Source organism: Agelaius tricolor, unplaced genomic scaffold, assembly GCF_023055355.1.
Source record: "Agelaius tricolor isolate 1412-34295 unplaced genomic scaffold, bAgeTri1.0.p SCAF_43, whole genome shotgun sequence".
Lineage (NCBI taxonomy): Eukaryota > Metazoa > Chordata > Aves > Passeriformes > Icteridae > Agelaius > Agelaius tricolor.
The window spans coordinates 1702260-1720649 of NW_027269303.1; the positions used below are offsets into that span (position 1 = coordinate 1702260).

The 18390-nt window shown below is 50.4% G+C and overlaps 2 protein-coding genes across 2 annotated transcripts in view; both read right to left on the reverse strand.

The window, feature by feature from the left end:
* The window catches only part of LOC139604076 (uncharacterized), a 1261625-nt gene that overhangs the window by 186229 nt on the left and 1057006 nt on the right, over window positions 1–18390 (reverse strand).
* LOC139604003 (olfactory receptor 14C36-like) lies at window positions 7020–8051 on the reverse strand. Its single transcript, XM_071455004.1, has one exon. The coding sequence runs from the start codon at window positions 8028–8030 to the stop codon at window positions 7098–7100; it is 933 nt and encodes a 310-aa protein (XP_071311105.1). The 5' UTR covers window positions 8031–8051; the 3' UTR covers window positions 7020–7097.

The following is an 18390-nucleotide window of genomic DNA, read 5'->3' on the forward strand; positions in this document are numbered from 1 at the left end:
TCCAGGCTCCGTCGTTGTTGGGGATCCCCGAGTGCAGCAAACGGGAGAGTTCCCGGCTGGGAGAGGCCCCACTCAGAGGGAGTCGCTGGCCCAGGAGAGCTCCAAGGGCTCCTTTTGGAGCGCTGTTTGCAGGGCCCCAAGAGAGGGGCTTCAGTCCCAGCAATGGTTCATCCTGGCCACACTTGGCATCAACAGCTTTCTTTGGCAGTGTGAGAACAGGGATGTTGTGCCATGGAGGGAACAAAAGCAGTTCCCAGGGCTGCTCCTCCAGAAAGCAGGAGCTGGTTGGGCAGCAGCAGTGCCTGGAGCAGACAGTGTTTGTGATGAGCTGCAGAGGAGCTGAGCCCAGGGGCTGTTGGCCAAGGCCGAGTCCCAAGGAGCATTTCTCAGCTGGCAGGGCGGCCTGAGAAGGGGAGGGGGGAATGCAGCAGCACAGGGCCCATGGAACCAAGGGACCATTGTGACACTGTGGGGCCTCATTGAATTATGGAGAGCACTGTGACATTGCAAGGACTCATGGAATGAAGGCGACCATACTGCCGCGGTGTGGCTCAATGGAATGTAAGGATCATTGTGTCACTGAGAGGCCCCATCAAACCAGGGGTCCATTGTGACAACACAGGGCCTCATGGCACTGTGGAGACCATTGTGACACTTTGAGGGGTCATGGAACCAAGGAGCCATTGTGACACTGCGAGACCCCATGGAGCCAAAGGTCCATTGTGACATTGCAAGGCCTCATGGAATCATGGAGACACCATTAAGACACTTAATGGCCTCATGGAGCCATGGGGCCATTGTCACACTGTGGGGCACCATGGAACCAAGGAGACCATTGTGACACTATGAGGCCCCATGAAATAAGCAAAGCATTGTGACACTCTGAGGCCTCATGGAACCAAGAGGCCTTTTTGTACTATGGGGCACCATGGAATCATGAGACCATTGTGACACTGGGGGGACCCATGGGATCATGGAGACCATTGTGATGCTATGAGGGCCCATGGAATAAGCAAAGCATTGTGACACTGTGAGGCTTCATGGAACCAGTGAGACCATGGTGACCCCTGGGTGTCCCCAAGACGATCATTGTGATGCTGTGGGGCCTCATGAAACCAAGAGGCCTTTGTGACACTGCAGGGCTGCATAGAACCAAAGCTCCAGGGTGACACAGAGGGGCCTCCTGTTATCAATTGTGACACTGCAGAGCCAAAGGAGACCATTGTGACACTGCAAACCCCCAGGGTCCAAAGGTCCATTGTGACATTGAGGGGCTTATGGAACAGAGGAGTCCCATGACATTGTGGGGCCTGTGGAACCACGGAGATCATTGTGACACTGCAGGGCCTCATGGAATAAGTGGGACCATGGTGACACTGCAGAGCCTTATGGAACCTAGGGGCCACTATGACATTGTGGGACCCCATCAAACCAAGGGTCCATTGTGATACTGCAGGACTTTGCCATTGTGACACTGCTGGACCCCATAGAAACCAGGAAACCAGTAACCATTATGGCACTGTGGGGCCTCAGAGATCCAAGGCACCATTGTGACACTGTGGGGCCCCCAAAACCAAGGGAGCACAGAACAGGTGTGGCTGCTTTGGCCTCCCATGGACTGCCTGATTGGTCCAGCTGACCCTGGCATGTTGAGGGGCACTTCTCTTCTGCTATTAATGCACTGGGGCTCCGTGCTTTCCTTCCTATGGAAAAGAACTGTCCTTCTTCTGCAGGCACCCTGGCCAGATTTGGGATTTCACTTCCAAATTTCCTTATATCCAGGGATTATTCCAATAGGAATATTGTCATGACAGGTCTGACTGGCAACGGTTTCACAATGGTCACCTCTCATCTGTCCCCAAAACCCTGGGGAAGGCTCCGTGCTCCCCTTCCTATGGTAAAGAATTGTCCTACTTCTCCAGGTGCCCATGGCTGAGACTGGGTTTCCACCTTCAAAATTCCCTTAATTGAAAGACTGATCCCAGACAAAATCTGCAATTCTTGAGAAGTCTGTCTGGCCGTGGCCTACTTAGGCTCTCACCTGCCTTCCAAACACTGCGGCTCTGTGCTTTCCTTCCCATGGAAAAGAACTGTCCTTCTTGTGCTGGCGCCCATGGCCAGAATGGAATTCCACCTATAACATTGCCTTACTGTGAGAGACTGAAGGAGATTGTTGGCTCAAAACATTTCATGTGTGGGGGAGGAAGGGACAGGTCCAGCCTTGCCCTGCCCTGGAAGCCCAGCCCTGCCCTGCCCTGGAACCCCAATCCCCCCAGAGCCTCTATCCCAGCCCAGCAGTGGCTGCCAGTCCCTGGCACAGCACAGGCAATGCTCCACAGCCACCTCTGCAGCCCCAGCCCAGCTCCTGAGGGACCAAATGAGCCCAAGCCCCACCAGGGGGAAGGGCCCAGGGAGACCAAGGGGTATTGAAGGCTGACCACAAGGCAAGCACACATCTTGACCCTACCTCCTCTTGGAATTTCCATTGGAACAATGCTGGAATCCAGGAGTTGGTACCTGTGTGTGTGCTTCTCTAAATCTTATTTGTCTTTTTCTTATTCCCTCTTTCTGCAAAATTTGAGTAACTTAAAATGGAACAGGCTTAGAGTTTGTGAAGTTGAATGAGCAAAGTTAAGGTTATGAGAAGTGTTTCTTGTTGATTGACTGTTGTATTAAACCTTTGGCCAAAGTTTCTCTGATATTCTAAAGTTGCCAGTAAAGTTCCTTTTTTGTTGTTTAGAGCTCCTGAGAATCTCTTGCTGACATTTCTCCAGTGCGTCCAACTCAGTGTACACAAACAATTGTAATTCCTTTTAAATGTCTCCTTGAGAGAGTTGTTTAGTGGATGGGGGTCAGGGCTTGTGTGTCCTGCTTGGCCCAGCCCAGGCAGGGCTTTCCCAGCCACATTCCACACTCCATTGCCCAGCTGGAGCCGCTGGTGCCTCTGAGTTGTGCTGCCCCAGCCCCAGGGACGCTCTCCTTGTCTGCCCATTCCCCCACGGTCTCTGGGCAGGGATGGCCTCACTGGGGGCTGCTGACATCCTCAGCAACTTGGAGGCTGCTGCTGAATTTCCCTGCTCCAGAGGCTTGTTCAGCCTTCAGCTCTTCAGTGCAGGAATTCAGTGTCCCAGGGCTCATGAACATTCAGAACATCCTAACCAGTGAAGCCTCTGGGAATAATTTGATTTCAATTTTTAAATAATTTGTGGTTAATTCAACAGATTTCAGTAGTGTATTCAAAGTGAATGTATTATATTTCCAGAGACAGTGAGAAAAAAATTTTAGGTCATGTTTAGGATTTTTTTCCTGTTAATACCTTGATATGTGCAATCTCCAATTGACACTGAATCCAAGTGCTAACTCATGCAGTTTGAATGGATATGAAAATCAAGACCCTTCATGGCTGACAATCAATCAGACTCTGTCCCTACCCCCAGCCCACCATTTCCCCCATCCAAGCCCTGGCACTCAGAGCAGCCTTGTGCAAATCTGAGCTCCCTCCAGCCCAGGCTGCACCTGCAGCTTTCAGCTCCTTGGCTCCAACTCCCACCTGCTTTCCTTGGAGAAGGAGCTGCCCGAGACACAGAGAGATGTTCACAGCCCAAGGGCTCCAGCCCCACCTTGGAGGCCCTTCCCAGACCCTGCTGCAGCTGCCAGACATCTTTCCTGCCCTGGGCAACCCAACTCAGGCCACAGTGACCTGGATAATCCCCGTCCTTGATGTCCTGGTCACACAGCCCTGGCCCCTTGTCCCCATGTCAGGCTCTGGGGTGGATCCTGTGGAACATCCTTTGGTGGAGGCTGTGGCTCCAGGTGGGCCGGGGGGATCCCGGGGGACAGGGACCCCGCTGGGCATGGACAGCATTGGACTTGTTGGGAGAAACTGTGAGGGGGAGCTGGGGCAGAGTGAGCAACCCAGTGACCTGACACAGCCCTGCTGGGATGGCACACAGCCCCTCTGTGATGTCACACAGCCCCTCTGGGATGTCACAGCCCATTCTCTAATGTCACACAGCTGGTCTCTGATGTCACGGCTCTGTGATGTCATAGTCTGCTCTGTGATGTCAGACCTCTGGCTAATGATGTCACAGAGGCAGTCTATGATGTCATATCTGATCAATGACCTCACATAACCCACTCTGTGATGTCATAGCCCACTCTGTGACCTCATGTTACCAGATGATCAATTGCCTACACCAGGTGAGCTGACACCTGGAGCTTGTTCTCCACATCCCTAGGCCTATGGAAACCACACAAGGCCCATTGTGTGAGAAGGGGAACTGGAAGTTCAGCAGCCTCAGGGTCCTGCCAGCTCAGCCAGGCCCACTGGAACATTGGGGTTTTCAAGTTTTCAATATTCTGGGTAAGAAAGAGAGGCAGTAACAAAACTTCTACACAGGAATTAGGAAGGGCAGACTGGCCTGTTCAGAATGCAGATCTGGGGAGTACCAGTTTGGGTACTGATTTTTTAAGGGAAACAGCCCTTAAAAACAAGGAGGGTTGGGAAGGGTGGACACATTTCAAGAAAGTAATCTTAAGGGGGAAAGAGCTGCCTGTCCCAGTGTGGCAAAAGATGAGCCAGTGAGGAAAATGACTGGCCTGGCAGGGCATGGAGCTTTTCTGGGATGTCAAGGGGAAAATGGACTGACAACTCAGGAAGTGTTTAAGGATGTCATTAGGTTATGCAGAAAGAAAAGTTGAGAGTTGAAAACTCAATCAGAACTTAACCTATCAGCTTGTGTAAAAAAATAAAAATGTTTTTATAAAAAAATTTATAGCAAAAGGAGGGAGAAGGAGAACCTCTACTCTTCATTGGATGCAGTGGGGAATACAGTAACTAAAGATACGGAAAAAGCTGAGCTACTTAACACCTTGTTTGTCTCAATTTTCAATATTAGGACAGGTTGTCCTCAGGACAAGTGTTCTCCTGAGCTGGTAGATGGGTACAGGGAGCAGAACAGCCCCCTGGAATCCAGGAGGAAGCAGCTGCTGACCTGCTGAGCCACTCAGGTGCTCACAGGTGTATGGGATCGGATGGGATCCATCCCAGGGGGATGAGGGAGCTGTGGATGAGCTCCCCAAGCTGCTCTCCATCATTTACCATCAGTCCTGGCTCAGCAGGGAGGGCCCAGAGCACTGGAGGTGCCAGTGTGAGCCCATCCCCAGGAAGGGCTGGAAGGAGGAGCTGGGGAACTCCAGGCCTGTCAGCCTGACCTGGGTGCCCGGCAAGGTTATGGAACAGATCACCTTGAGTGCCATCACAGGGCACCCACAGGATGGCCCAGGGATCAGAGCCAGCCAGCGTGGATTTAGGGCTGGCAGGTCCAACCTGGTCTCCTTTTATGCCCAGGTGACCCACCTGTGGATGTGGGAAAGGCTGTGGATGCTGTGTGCCTGGACTCCAGCAGAGCCTTTGACTCTGTCTCTGACAGCATTCCCTGGAAAAGCTGCAGCCCACGGCTTGGGCAGGTTCCCTCCTGGCTGGGAGATTTAAGAGCTGGCTGGAGGCTGGGCCCAGAGAGTGGTGGGGATGGTGCTGCACCCAGCTGGTGTCCAGGCACTGGTGCTGTCCCCAGGGATCTGTGCTGGGCCCTGTCCTGTTTAATATCTTCACTGATGGTCTGGGTGAGGGGATCGAGTCCAGCATTCACAAACTGCAGATGGCACCAAGCTGGGTGTGAGTGTGGATCTGCTGGAGGGCAGGACAAGAAGACCCAGCCTTAAGCTGCACCAGGGGAGGCTCAGGCTGGACAATAGGAAGGAGTTCCTCACAGAAAGGGTGAGTGGGAACTGGAATGGGCTGGCCAGGGGGGAGGTGGCAGAGTCACTGTCCCTCTCCAGTGGCACTCAGTGGCATGGTCTGGGTGACAAGGCAGTATTGGGGCATTGGTTGGACTTGATGATCCCAAAGTTCTTTCCCAGCCTATTTGATTTTGTCATTCTGTGATGATTGGGACACTCTGGGGCCATTGTGACACTGCAGGGCCGTGTGGAACTAAGAGGACCATGGTGACACTGTGCAGCCCCACAGAACCAGGGGTCCATTGTGGTGCTGTGGGGCCAAATGGACCCAGGGAGTGCCCCGTGACACTCTGGGTCCTCTTGGAACCACAGAGGCCATTGTGACACTGCAGGGCCTTGTGTAACCAAGGGGTTTCACCATTTTGACACTGCAAAACCAAGGAGACCATGGTGACAGTGTGGGACCTCATGTAACCATGGGGCCATTGTGACACCCTGGGGCCCCATGGAACCAAGGGGCCACTGTGAAACTGCAGCACCAATGAGAACATTGTTACACTGTGAAGCCCCATGGAACCAAGGAGAACATTGTCACATTTCGGGGCCCCAGGGAACCAAGGAGACCAGTGTGACAGTGCAGGGCCTGGTGTAACCAAGAGGCCATTGTGACACTGAGGGGCCCCATGGAACCAAGGACATTATTGCAGATGACACCACACTGGGTATGAGTCTTGACATGTGGGAGCAACAGAGGGCACTGCACAGTGACCTGGACAGGCTGGATCCAGGGCCCAAATCCAACAAGGTGAGGTTTAACAAGTCCCAGTGCCGGGTCTTGCACTTTGGCCACAACAACCCCTGCAGCACTACAGGCTGGGGACAGAGTGGCTGGAGAGCAGCCAGGCAGAAAGGGACCTGCAGGGACTGATGGACAGCAGGCTGGACATGAGGCAGCAGTGTGCCCAGGTGGCCAAGAAGGCCAATGGCTCCTGGCCTGGATCAGGAATGGTGTGGCCAGCAGGACCAGAGCATCTGTGCCAGCACTGATCTGCCCCAGCTCTGCACACAGACATTGCTGCTGCAGCTCCAGAGAAGGCAACAAAAGGGCATCTCTGCAGAAAACTCTGCTGGGACATCCTTTAGTTCCTTTAACGCCACCAAAAGCACAGCCCCTCATTGGCACAGTCTGTGGCCACAGGGAAGGTGGAGAGAAACAAAATGAGAAATGGCACAAACAATGACATTTATTTGTGGGCAGTAGTAAAAAAAATAAAACAAAAGACCCACAACCAAACCAACAAGAAGTATGAAAGATTATTTTTATTACAAGTGATTTGCAGAAATTGGCCAGCAGTTTAATGTTTCTGAAACCATCCAGTCATCAGTTTCCACACTGCAGCCTTGAGCTCCTGGTTCCTCAGGCTGTAGATGAGGGGGTTCAGGGCTGGAGGCACCACCGAGTACAGAACTGAGACTGACAGATCCAGGGACGGGGAGGAGATGGAGGGAGGCTTCAGGTGAGCAAACACTGCAGTGCTGAGGAACAGGGAGAGCACAGTCAGGTGAGGGAGGCAGGTGGAAAAGGCTTTGTGCCGCCCCTGCTCAGAGGGGATCCTCAGCACAGCCCTGAAGATATGCACATAGGAGAAAACAATGAACACAAAACATCCGAGTCCTAAACATGAACCCACACCAAGAAGCCCAAGTTCCTTGAGGTAGGATTTGGAGCAGGAGAGCTTGAGGATCTGTGGGATTTCACAGAAGAACTGGCCCAGGGCATTGCCATGGCACAGGGGCAGGGAAAATGTATTGGCCGTGTGCATGAGAGCATTGAGAAAGGCACTGGCCCAGGCAGCTGCTGCCATGTGGGCACAAGCTCTGCTGCCCAGGAGGGTCCCGTAGTGCAGGGGTTTGCAGATGGACACGTAGCGGTCATAGCACATGATAGTCAGCAGGAAATACTCTGCTGAGATGAAGAACATAAAGAAAAAGAGCTGAGCAGCACATCCAGTGTAGGAGATGTTGCTGGTGTCCCAGAGGGAATTGTGCATGGCTTTGGGGACAGTGGTGCAGATGGAGCCCAGGTCAGCGAGGGCCAGGTTGAGCAGGAAGAAGAACATGGGCGTGTGCAGGTGGTGGCTGCAGGCTACGGCGCTGATGATGAGGCCATTGCCCAGGAGGGCAGCCAGGGAGATGCCCAGCAAGAGGCAGAAGTGCAGGAGCTGCAGCTGCCGCGTGTCTGCCAATGCCAGCAGGAGGAAGTGCCTGATGGAGCTGCTGTTGGACATTTGCTGGGGCTGCACATGGGGACCTGTTCATGGAGAAAGGACAGTGAAGACTTAGGGGAGATACCTGTAACCAAAATCAAAGCCATTTCCCATACACCCTCCTCTGTATCACACACGGACACGCTTCTGTGATTAAGACTTCTGGGGTTTTCTTTTTAAGCTGCCCCCATATCTGTTCTGGTATTCTTGGATATCAAACCCATAGCATTACTCCTGCACTTTGGTAGAATAGAGTGAGTTCCCTGAGGCAAGATGATGAGTGGAGACTGGGGGGAGATGGTCTGTCCCTTCACTCTGTTTGGAGTTTCCCTGGGCTTTCATTTTTCACAAATGGACTATGTTCACACTCCCATGTTTCTCTTAAAATCAGCCAGGTGCTGCTGAGATCACATGGATCCACCACAGCCCAGCTCCACTTTTGTAGCCAAGGACTCACGTTGCTCATTCCACCAATGCAGCACCATTTTCAGTGTCACAACACCTCTGCCTTTCCCCATCAATCTCATAACTCAGAGATGCTCTAGGACAGGTTTGCATCCTGGATTGAAGCTCCCAGCTTGGACTGAAATCTCAGGGAGACTTCCAAGTGTCCTTCTGATGGCATTGGATTGAGGGAGATGCAGCTCCTTCTCTGGCTGCACTGACAGCATTGCCCAGAGCCGGGCACTGGGGACAGCGTCACCCTGAGCCAGCTGTGCCCCTGCCAGAGCCCCCAGGGCCGGGCAGCTGCTCCCAGCCCTGTGCTCTGCAGAGGGAACTGGGCCCGGGGCTGCAGAGCTGTCCCACGGCTCTGCTGCAGCTCTGCCTGCACAGGAGGGGCTGCACGCCTTGGAGCCCCGGCCCTGAGGGCAGAGGCTTGGCTGGGCCACAGGAGGGAGGGGGCTTGTTCAGAGGGAGGGGCTGCACTGCAGGGGCTCCTGTGGGCATCTCTAAACTCTCCCTGCCACAGCATTGCTGGGCTTTGTTTTCTCTCATTGCCTGATCGTCTCTCTGCTTCCTGCAGATTTCCCTCCTGCAGGTGTTTCCCTGTGCCTGATCTCTCCCTGCCAGCACTCACAGCCCCCAAATCTCTGTGCACTCTCCTTGGCCCTACAGAACCCTGCCTGTTTGCAGGGCACTGGCGGGGGGCAGGTTCTGTTTGCAGCTTGGAGAAAGGACAGCTCAGACTGAGCCTGATGGCTCCAGCAAAGGTGATGCTGCTGCTGTCCATGGGCAGAGGGGCTGAAAGCACATTAGGGATCTCCTGTGAACCTATTGGTCACTAAAAGCAACAGTTCAGATGTCTTGGGAACTTTCAAAATTTCATAAATAATAATTCATATGCAAAATTTACCAGGTCAGATATTACAGGCAACTGTCAAAATTTATAATCATCCTTTAATATTTAGCACCACCACCCTACCATTCTTCAATAGTAGGAAACGGAATACAAAGTCTTAAGAAATTTCTTATATTTTATCAAAATCCTAGACTTGGAAATATTCTATGACTGACCAGAACCCTTGAGCATGTCAGAGCTTCATGAACCTTCCACCTCCCCTGCCCCAGAAATACTCAGAGTTGTACTCACAGGCTCTGCAGGCATTGGGATGTTCGAGCTTGAGGAGATGGCTCCAGGAGCTGCAGCTGCACTGTCCTGCAGCCAGAGGTTCCTGTGCCAAGGGCTGGCAGTGATTGTGGCCCAGGCACTTCTCAGCCCCTTCCCAGCCCTGACTGATTGAAGCTCTCTGTGCCTCTGGGCTGTGCCCGGGCTGGCTGCAGGCAGTGCCCCAGCCCTGCTGGGCTGGCACAAGAGCTGCTCATCAAGAGAAATGTGCTTTTGAAGCTCTTCTTGGTGACCAGGAGCTGCCTCTGGGCCAGGAGCCCAGCCCAGCTCAGCAGCACAGACACAGCACAAGGACTTTAATCAGCCTCTGGGCCTTTGTGCTCAGGCCCTGAACATCAGTCCCTGAGAGGGAGATGAAGAAACCTCTCCAGAACTCCAAGGCAGAATCCAACTCCAAACTTTCTTGGACTTTTAATGGGTCCCACTGAGGGACACGACTGAGCAAGTGTCCCCAGGCCCCAGGCAGAGCAGAGAACTGCAGGCAGTGATGACAGGTGGGGACAAAGAGAAGCCAAGTCTTGGTGCCCTGGGGCACAGCAGGGTCTGTGCCAGCAAGGGCTGGGAGGAGACACCTTGTCCTGAGGCCCTGGGGCCTCCTGGCACAGCCCCAGCCAGGCTGGGCACTGTCAGCCCCTTGTGCTGCCCTCAGCATCCCCCCCTAGCCCACATCCCAGTGGCCTCAAGGATCTGCTGCAAGGAGTCCCTGGGGAGCCTTGCTCAGCAATGGCCCTGGGGCCTCCTGCATGCTCCCTGCAGGGACTGCAGGTTTTTCAAAGGGCTTTGGGTTTGGCTTTTGCCTTGGAGTCTCTGAGAGGTTTGTGCAATCCTGGCCTCCAATTATCTGCTGTAATTAGTCCCTGGAGAGGCTTTGTCAGTAACAACACTCAGTGGGGCTCATTAATGCTTCAGGGTACTTCAGATATTTGAAGGTACTTGGGGTTTCCCTTTTGATACAGACTCTGTGAGAGGTTTGTGCAATCATGGCTCCAATTACCTGCTTTAAGGAGTCCCTTGAGAGCTTTGTACTGACACTCAGTGGGGCTCATTAATGCTTTGAGATACTCAAGGTTTTTAAGGTACTTTATGGATTTAAGAATACTTTTAGTTACTTTTAAGGATTTTCCTTCCCACACTGAGTCTCTGAGAGGTTTTTGTGCCATCCTGGCCTCCAATTCTCTCCTCCAAGGAATCCATGAGGAGCCTGTGTTGGGTATCTTCCCCCTTTCTCTTTTACAACAAAGATGGAAGTGAAGGAATTTTGTAAGACGTTCTAAAAGCATCTAAACAAACACGGTGGAATTAACAATACAACAACAACCACTAAGAGAATGAATAGTCCTGTTTTAGCTCGACATCATCCAACCCTTTAGTCCCTTGGACTGGAAGAGTTTATTGAACCAGTCTTTGTTTTCCACTTGAAGCTTCTTGAACCCTTCTTTCAGTGCCTGAATGCTCTTGTGGATTGACTCGCTGTGGCTGGAGAGGTTCATGCAGCCCATGCCCTCAGAGTCTACACAGCCATGCCCATGTGCCCAGAGTAAAAACTCTATCGCTGTTCTGCAAGGTGGCGTGTCTGATGGTCTCTGTGTCTGAGAGCAGCCACTCAATGTGAGGGAGGCAGCATTGGTTTGCTTACTCAACAGGCACCCAGGATGGTCTGATTGTCCTAAAGATTTAGCTGCAGCCACCCAAGGTAGTCCAAATTGGGGGTGCTACCACCCGATACGTGGATTAAAGCTTTCAAAGCCATCTCTTTGATATCATCCAATACTTCTCTGGGGATACCTGCTGCTTGATCATCTGGTAGGCTGTGTTGTCCTTCTCCAGCTAGATGGTTGATTGTCAATTCCGCCCTTGCCTCATTATTAGCATAGCCTGCTATTAATTGATTTAGTAAACACTTCCATCCCCCTTCCCACAGGGTGTATTCTGTAGGTGACAACAACATGGTCATAATATATTTTAAATCATAGGGGGTTAAGACATGTGCTGTAAACATGGCCCTCATTAGGCCATTAAAACAAGGTAAGTCCTTCCTATGGTCTTTAGCTGCCCTATACAGATCCTTGATTTCCCTGTAAACCAATGGCTGACACTTGGGATTCTGCCCCCTTCTTTCATAGCAAATGGGGGCAATGAGGAGTTTTGAGACTATTCACCAGTCTCCGTCCTTAACTGCTTCTTTCTGGATCCTTTCCTAGGGATCTTCTGGGGCTGAGAGGCGAGGTGGCTCTGGGGAGTCCAAACTGTCTTCTGGGGAGGAAGAATAACTTGGAGCAGAAACATTTGGATTAGGAATAGTGTGACAGTTGGGCTTAGTATCTTTGATCATGGGGTTATATTGTTGCCAGAGGGTGAGGCAGAGGGCGCTGCCATTTTGTCAGGTGTTGGGGATGAAGGGCCTTGATTGAGGATGGCGGACTCCTGGGGTGGAGTTTTGGAGGCATGGCCCAGGGTGAAGGTGGAATGATTGACAGTGGGGGCGTGACCTGCAGTTGTGGGGGTGGAGTCTGGAGGTTCGTTCAGGGTGGAAGAGAAGGCTGTGGTAGCAGGAAGTGGAGGAGCCAAGATGGAGGGAGGATGGTTGGGCTCCAGAGCCACGTTCAGGCTCCTTCCATCTTGAGTCTCCAGGGCATGATGCTCCAAGACAGCGTGGCCATTGCCATCTTGGACCATCGTTGAAGGTCTGAGAAAGGCAGGCTTGAGGGGTGGTCCGGAGTTAGGAGTGACCAACGGATTGAGTTTTCGACATGCTGCTTGCTGGTGAAGGGTCTCAAGGATGGCGTGGAAGATGGGGAGCATGCAGGGTGCAACGGGGTCCCTTTTGATCAAAAGGCTCTAAATTTAACTCCCACTGAGTCCCAAAATCCAGTGGTATGGATTTCATCAGCAGAGGTATCTGGAAGGTTTTTATTAATCCACCTTATGATGATTTTAATTCGTACTTTGAAAATGTTATGTCATGATCAGTGATAGTTAAAGCATACGTATACGTTCCTTTCTACTTTGGACATCTGGCTGCGCATTTTTCTCTTTCTCTGCCTTATGGGGAAGAGCCACCAGAACACCCCAAATCAATTATGGGGCGTGGGTGCATATTGTAAAAACACAGTGGCAAAATGGGCAATAAATGTCTTGCATTTCCCCAAACCCACCTGCAATCCTATGCAGGTGAAACCGTTCTGGTCCCTGCCGATCCTGGGCAAGGTCCCTCAAAGCAACGATGAATCCGCCGGGCCCGGCACAATCCAAAATCCCAGGGAGCGCTGGCCTATCCATCAGCTAACCCCAGCTGGCCTGACTGACACAGGGAGCCCTGAATGTCATGGTCCCTGTTTGGGTGCCAAATGTCACAATGAAGGTGGCTGTGTCAAACCTCTCTGGTTCCCTGACTTCAGGGCGAGTGTGGCAAAAATGAAAAGGAGCAGGATCAATGGAGTTGTTTAAAAGGAACTTTAATAACAGGGTGAAAAATAATAAACATGGAGAAGTTGAGAACAGTATGAGGGGCAGGATCAAAAGACCCGAGACAAAGGGGAGCAACAACATGTACACTTGATTGTAGAACACTCTAGAACAACTACCCTATAGGGGAAACAAGTAACCAGTAGGAGAGGAGAACTTGGACAACTTAGCATAACAACACTAAAGGCTTTTTGGAGAAGTTTCAAACTCACCCTAAGATAAACAAATGATTCCCAGGGCTTGAAACTCGCACCCAGTTCTTCTGGGGTAAAATCTGTCTGAATCTGAGTTACAGCTGGGCTAACTCCCACACCGCTGCTTTGCACTGGCCCCTTGGGACCATGTGGCCCAACAGAGCCACAATGATGTCCTTGGTTCCACGAGGCCCCACAGTGTCACAATGGTCCCTTGGATCCATGGTGCTCTGCAGTGTCACAATGCCCCCTGCATTTCACAAGGCTCCCAATGTCACATTGGTCTCCATAGGAAGGAAACCACAGAGCCCCCATGTTTCAGGAGCTGATGAACAGCAACCACCAGAGGCCAAGGCAAGCCTGACCTGTCTGTCCTGGCAGGTTTGCTTGAAGCAACCCATGGATATTTGAAATTATGAATGTGGAGTTCTAATTTCAGGCATTTGTGCCTGGAGAAGAGGGATGTTTTTCTTCCATACAAAGAAAAGCAGAGAGCCCTTGTTGCAGTGTGATGCCCCTCAGGTGTGCCAACCTTTCCCCTCCCCCTTTTGCCCTCCTGCTAAGAGGTGTCCATCAATCTTAACATTCCAGCAAGGGTGTCGTGTGGTTGGCAGAAATTCAAAAGATGCCCCTCAGGTCCAGGCTCATTGGCCTGTCAAAGTGTCTCTATCCCTTGAGCCTTCCTCTCCTCCCCCCTGGTTGGCTCTTACCTGTCCCTTCCCCTCCCCCTGTCCCTGGGCCTTAAAAGGACACGAGACCATGCGGTCGGCATTCTGCTGGGAGCTGTTACAACATTCAGAGGTCTACCATTCTGAAAAAAAACTCTGGATTAAGACTCAACGATAGAATCCTCTCCTGTTTCTCTTCACCGTTGCCTGAACCTTTTCCACCAGAGGTAAACTGAGTTTCTACTTTGCATGGATTTGTTCCGAGTACCTAGCTGCAGCACCCAGCCGGCCAAAGGTATCTCTGGGGTGAAACGCCACAGTTGCTGCCTTTGGTCCAGCAGCAAGGGCTAGACGAAGCCAGGCACGCCACACCCGGAAACATAGGGAGTATTATTCTATACAGAGCAGACTATGACATCACTGAGTTGGCTGTGACATCACAGACCAGCTGTGTGACATTAGAGAAGGGGCTGTGAGCTCACAGAGCAGGCTGTGACATCCCAGAGGGGCTATGTGACATCCCAGAGGGGCTGTGTGACATCCCAGCAGGGCTGTGTCAGGTCACTGAGTTGCTCACTCGGCCCCAGATCCCCCTCACAGTTTCTCCCAACAAGTCCAATGCTGTCCATGCCCAGCAGGGTCCCTGTCCCCCGGGATCCCCCCGGCCCACCTGGAGCCACAGCCTCCACCAAAGGATGTTCCACAGGATCCACCCCAGAGCCTGACATGGGGACAAGGGGCCAGGGCTGTGTGACCAGGACATCAAGGACGGGGATTACCCAGGTCACTGTGGCCTGGGCTGGGTTGCCCAGGGCAGGAAAGATGTCTGGCAGCTGGAGCAGGGTCTGGGAAGGGCCTCCAAGGTGGGGCTGGAGCCCTTGGGCTGTGAGCAGAGGCTGAGGGAGCTGGGCTTGTCCAGCCCAGAGCAGGGAAGGCTGAGGGGCTCCTCATCCCAGCCTGGCAGTGCCAGCGAGGAGGGGATGGAGAACACAGAGCCAGGCTCTTCACCGGGGGCCTGGTGGGAGACAAAAGCCAATGGGTGGAAGGGGAAAGAGGGGAGATCAGCCAGGACAGGAGGAGATGAAATGAGTCAGGCTGGTTTCAGCATTTCCTCAGCACCAAGAGCAGCCTGACCTCCCTTCTCCATCCACCACTGACAGCTTTGCAAATCAGGAATTGTTGGAGCTGTTTTGCACCCACTCCAGGAGGAGCATCCTGATCAAGAACTAAATTGTGTTTATATCTATGACAGAACCATGTAAGTCAAAAATCAATTTTAGTATGAAAATCACTTGTGGGTGGTGGACTCATTAGGAACTGCTGGGAAGTTGCACATAGCTCAAGGAAGAGCGAGATTGTTATTAAATTGTGTCCTGTTCGACCATGGTCTGTTTGCCATGAAGAGAAACTTTCTGTGCCTCTGAGTCTCACCAATTCCTGACCCCCAAAGGACACAAACCTGATGAGTTGTTGTTCCCACTCCAGTGGCTGCACTTGGACCTCCCTCCATAGCCAGAGCAGAGCTCCCTTGTCCCAGAAAGTCCCTGGCAATGCAGGGATGAAGGAAACAGGACAGGCTGTGGGGATCAGGAGCAGAGCCAGGGAGAAGAATGACTTTGGCATTTGATGGAGCTGTGCCTTCCCTTGGCTTTGTTGGCTGACAAGAAATGAACATCCCTCTGTGTCTCGAGCAGCTCCTTCTGCAAGGAAAGCAGGTGGGAGTTGGAGCCAAGGAGCTGAAAGCTGCAGGTGCAGCCTGGGCTGGAGGGAGATCAGATTTGCACAAGGCTGCTCTGAGTGCCAGGGCTTGGATGGGGGAAATGGTGGGCTGGGGGTAGGGACAGAGTCTGATTGATTGTCAGCCATGAAGGGTCTTGATTTTCATATCTATTCAAACTGCATGAGGAGGTACTTGGATTCGATGTCAATTGGAGATTGCACATATCGATTTATCTAACAGGAAAACAAAACTAAACAGGACCTGAGAAATCTTTTCTCGCTGTCTTTTTAAATATCAGGTATTCAGTTTGAATACACTACTGAGATCTACTTAACCACAAAGGATTTAAAAATTAAAATCAAATGATTCCCAGAGGCTTGGCTTGTTCAGGTGTTCTGAATGTTCATGAGCCCTGGGACACTGAATTCCTGCACTGAAGAGCTGAAGGCTGAACAAGTCTCTGGAGCAGTGAAATTCAGCAGCAGCCTCCAAGTTGCTGTGGATGTCAGCAGCCCCCACTGAGGCCATCCCTGCCCAGAGACCGTGGGGGAATGGGCAGACAAGGAGAGCGTCCCTGGGGCTGGGGCAGCACAACTCAGAGGCACCAGCGGTTCCAGCTGGGCAATGGAGTGTGGAATGTGGCTGGGAAAGCCCTGCCTGGGCTGGGCCAAGCAGCACAGACAAGGCCTGACCCCCATCCCTAAAATAACTCTCTCAAGGAGACATTTAAAAGGAATTAAAATTGTTTGTGTACTCCGAGTTGGATTGTCGGGTCCGGCTGTCTGTCTCTGCCCCGACACGGGTAGAGTGGTTCTTGGGTGGGCGCGATGCAAAGGACGAGTCTGGACTCTTCAGCTTTCGGTCTTCAGGTTGTTTATTATTTCTTATCTACAAAATTTTTCTGTCTGCCCAACAGAGGTCTGATCTGCAGGCAGTCACAGGCACTCTCTGACCACCCACGGGGCGGTCATGTCTTTTTATACTAAAACCTACGTATACAATATTTACCTTTATTTCCCAATGCTTTTCGCCCATGTTAGCAAGTGCACCTTCACCATAAACCAATCTCTAAGTGCCAACATCATCACAGGAGATGGAGGACAAGAAGAAGAAAGAAGAAGGACAAGACACGCCCCGATCTCTCCATCTTGTCTCCATAACCCCCCTGTACCAAAAACCTTAAAGTCTATATCTCACCCTCTAAATGTGTCTCTTTTACACCTTGTACTCTAAAGTGATTCTCTTGTCCTCAGACTCTTGTTACTTCTGTGGATGGATCAAAATCAAGCCACCAAGCACTCTTGGCAACATTCCAGGGTTTTCGAGACCCCCAAGGGTTCTCCTGGCATCTCTGGACATCGGGAACGATGTGCTGAGATCCCACATTGGATGTACTGGAGAAATGTCAACAAGAGATTCTCAGGAGCTCAAAACAACGAAACAGCCTCTACTGGAACTTTAGAAAGTCAGAGAAACTTTGGCAAAATGTTTATATGGCATTGTAGTCGTTTTAGTTTATTAATTTAAGGTTTTTCTATTTTTGAGATTTCTTAATGGATTGATGAGTGTGGTGGGTTTTAGTGTTGGTTAATTATTTATGTGTTTATTTTGTTTTGAGATAGGAATACGAGAATGGTAAAGTAAGCCTAAAATTTTAAAGGGGTATAAAGAAAATTTTAATAACTAGAAATTAAAAAAGAAAAAGGGTACTAAGAAATAAAATAACTCTTTAGAACACTTTTTTTTGTTTAAAATTTTTTCTTTTTACTGAGAGTGTAAAGACAGCAAATTTAAAATTTCTAGTTAGTTTGCTGTTTCTAGAATAGAATTCTTTTAGTTTACTTAGGGAAAGAAGTTTTTCTTGTTAAGGTTATGGAGATTTTTTTACAAGAGGAAAAATTTTTTTTGTGGTTCTTAATTTTGTCATGGATAACAGGTGTCTGGGGAACTTTGTTATTGTGAAGTTCTTTTTATTGCTACAAGCTTTTTTACAGCTTGTTGATGGGCCATGTCAACTTATGGGGTTTTGTTTTAAAGATGAGTTCTTCAAAGGTATAAGTTTGTATTATTTACTTTCAAAATTATTTTTATTTCTGGGAAAAGAGATCTTCTCTTGGGGATACTGGATTACTTTTTCCCCCCCCATTTAAACCTTTTATGAAATTACAGTTATTTTAACATTTGGTTTTTTTAGTATGCAGGTTTTTGTTTGAAACTAATTTGAATATTTTATAGTTTTATGTGTTATAAAAAAAAGAGTTTTCTCTTTGTAGTTTATAAGAGGATTTTAGGGTTTTTTTCTTCTTTTTTATTTTGGGCTTTAATTTCTTCTTTACTGACTTTGATGGTTTTATGTTATTTTTTTATATGCTTGTATTTTGTTTTTTATATGTTCATATTTTGTTTTTTTCTTTTACCCGAGGGAGGATTGAAGTATTGAAAGGATTAACAACTGACCTGCTGGTAACTTGTGGTGGAAGTTGTGGCTGGGTTGTGTTAGGATTGGTTTTATGGTTTGTTTTTGGCTTTTTTTATGTTTAAGTTTTTAGTTGTAGGGTTATTTTGTATGGTTGTAGGGGTTTTTCGTTTTAGTTGTGTTGGGAGAGGGGACTTGATGGTAAGATTTTAATAGCTGTGGCTGGCTTTGTTCTGGTTGGGGTTTTGTAGTCTCTTTTGTTTTCCTGTTTGGGAGTTGTTGGGGTTTGGT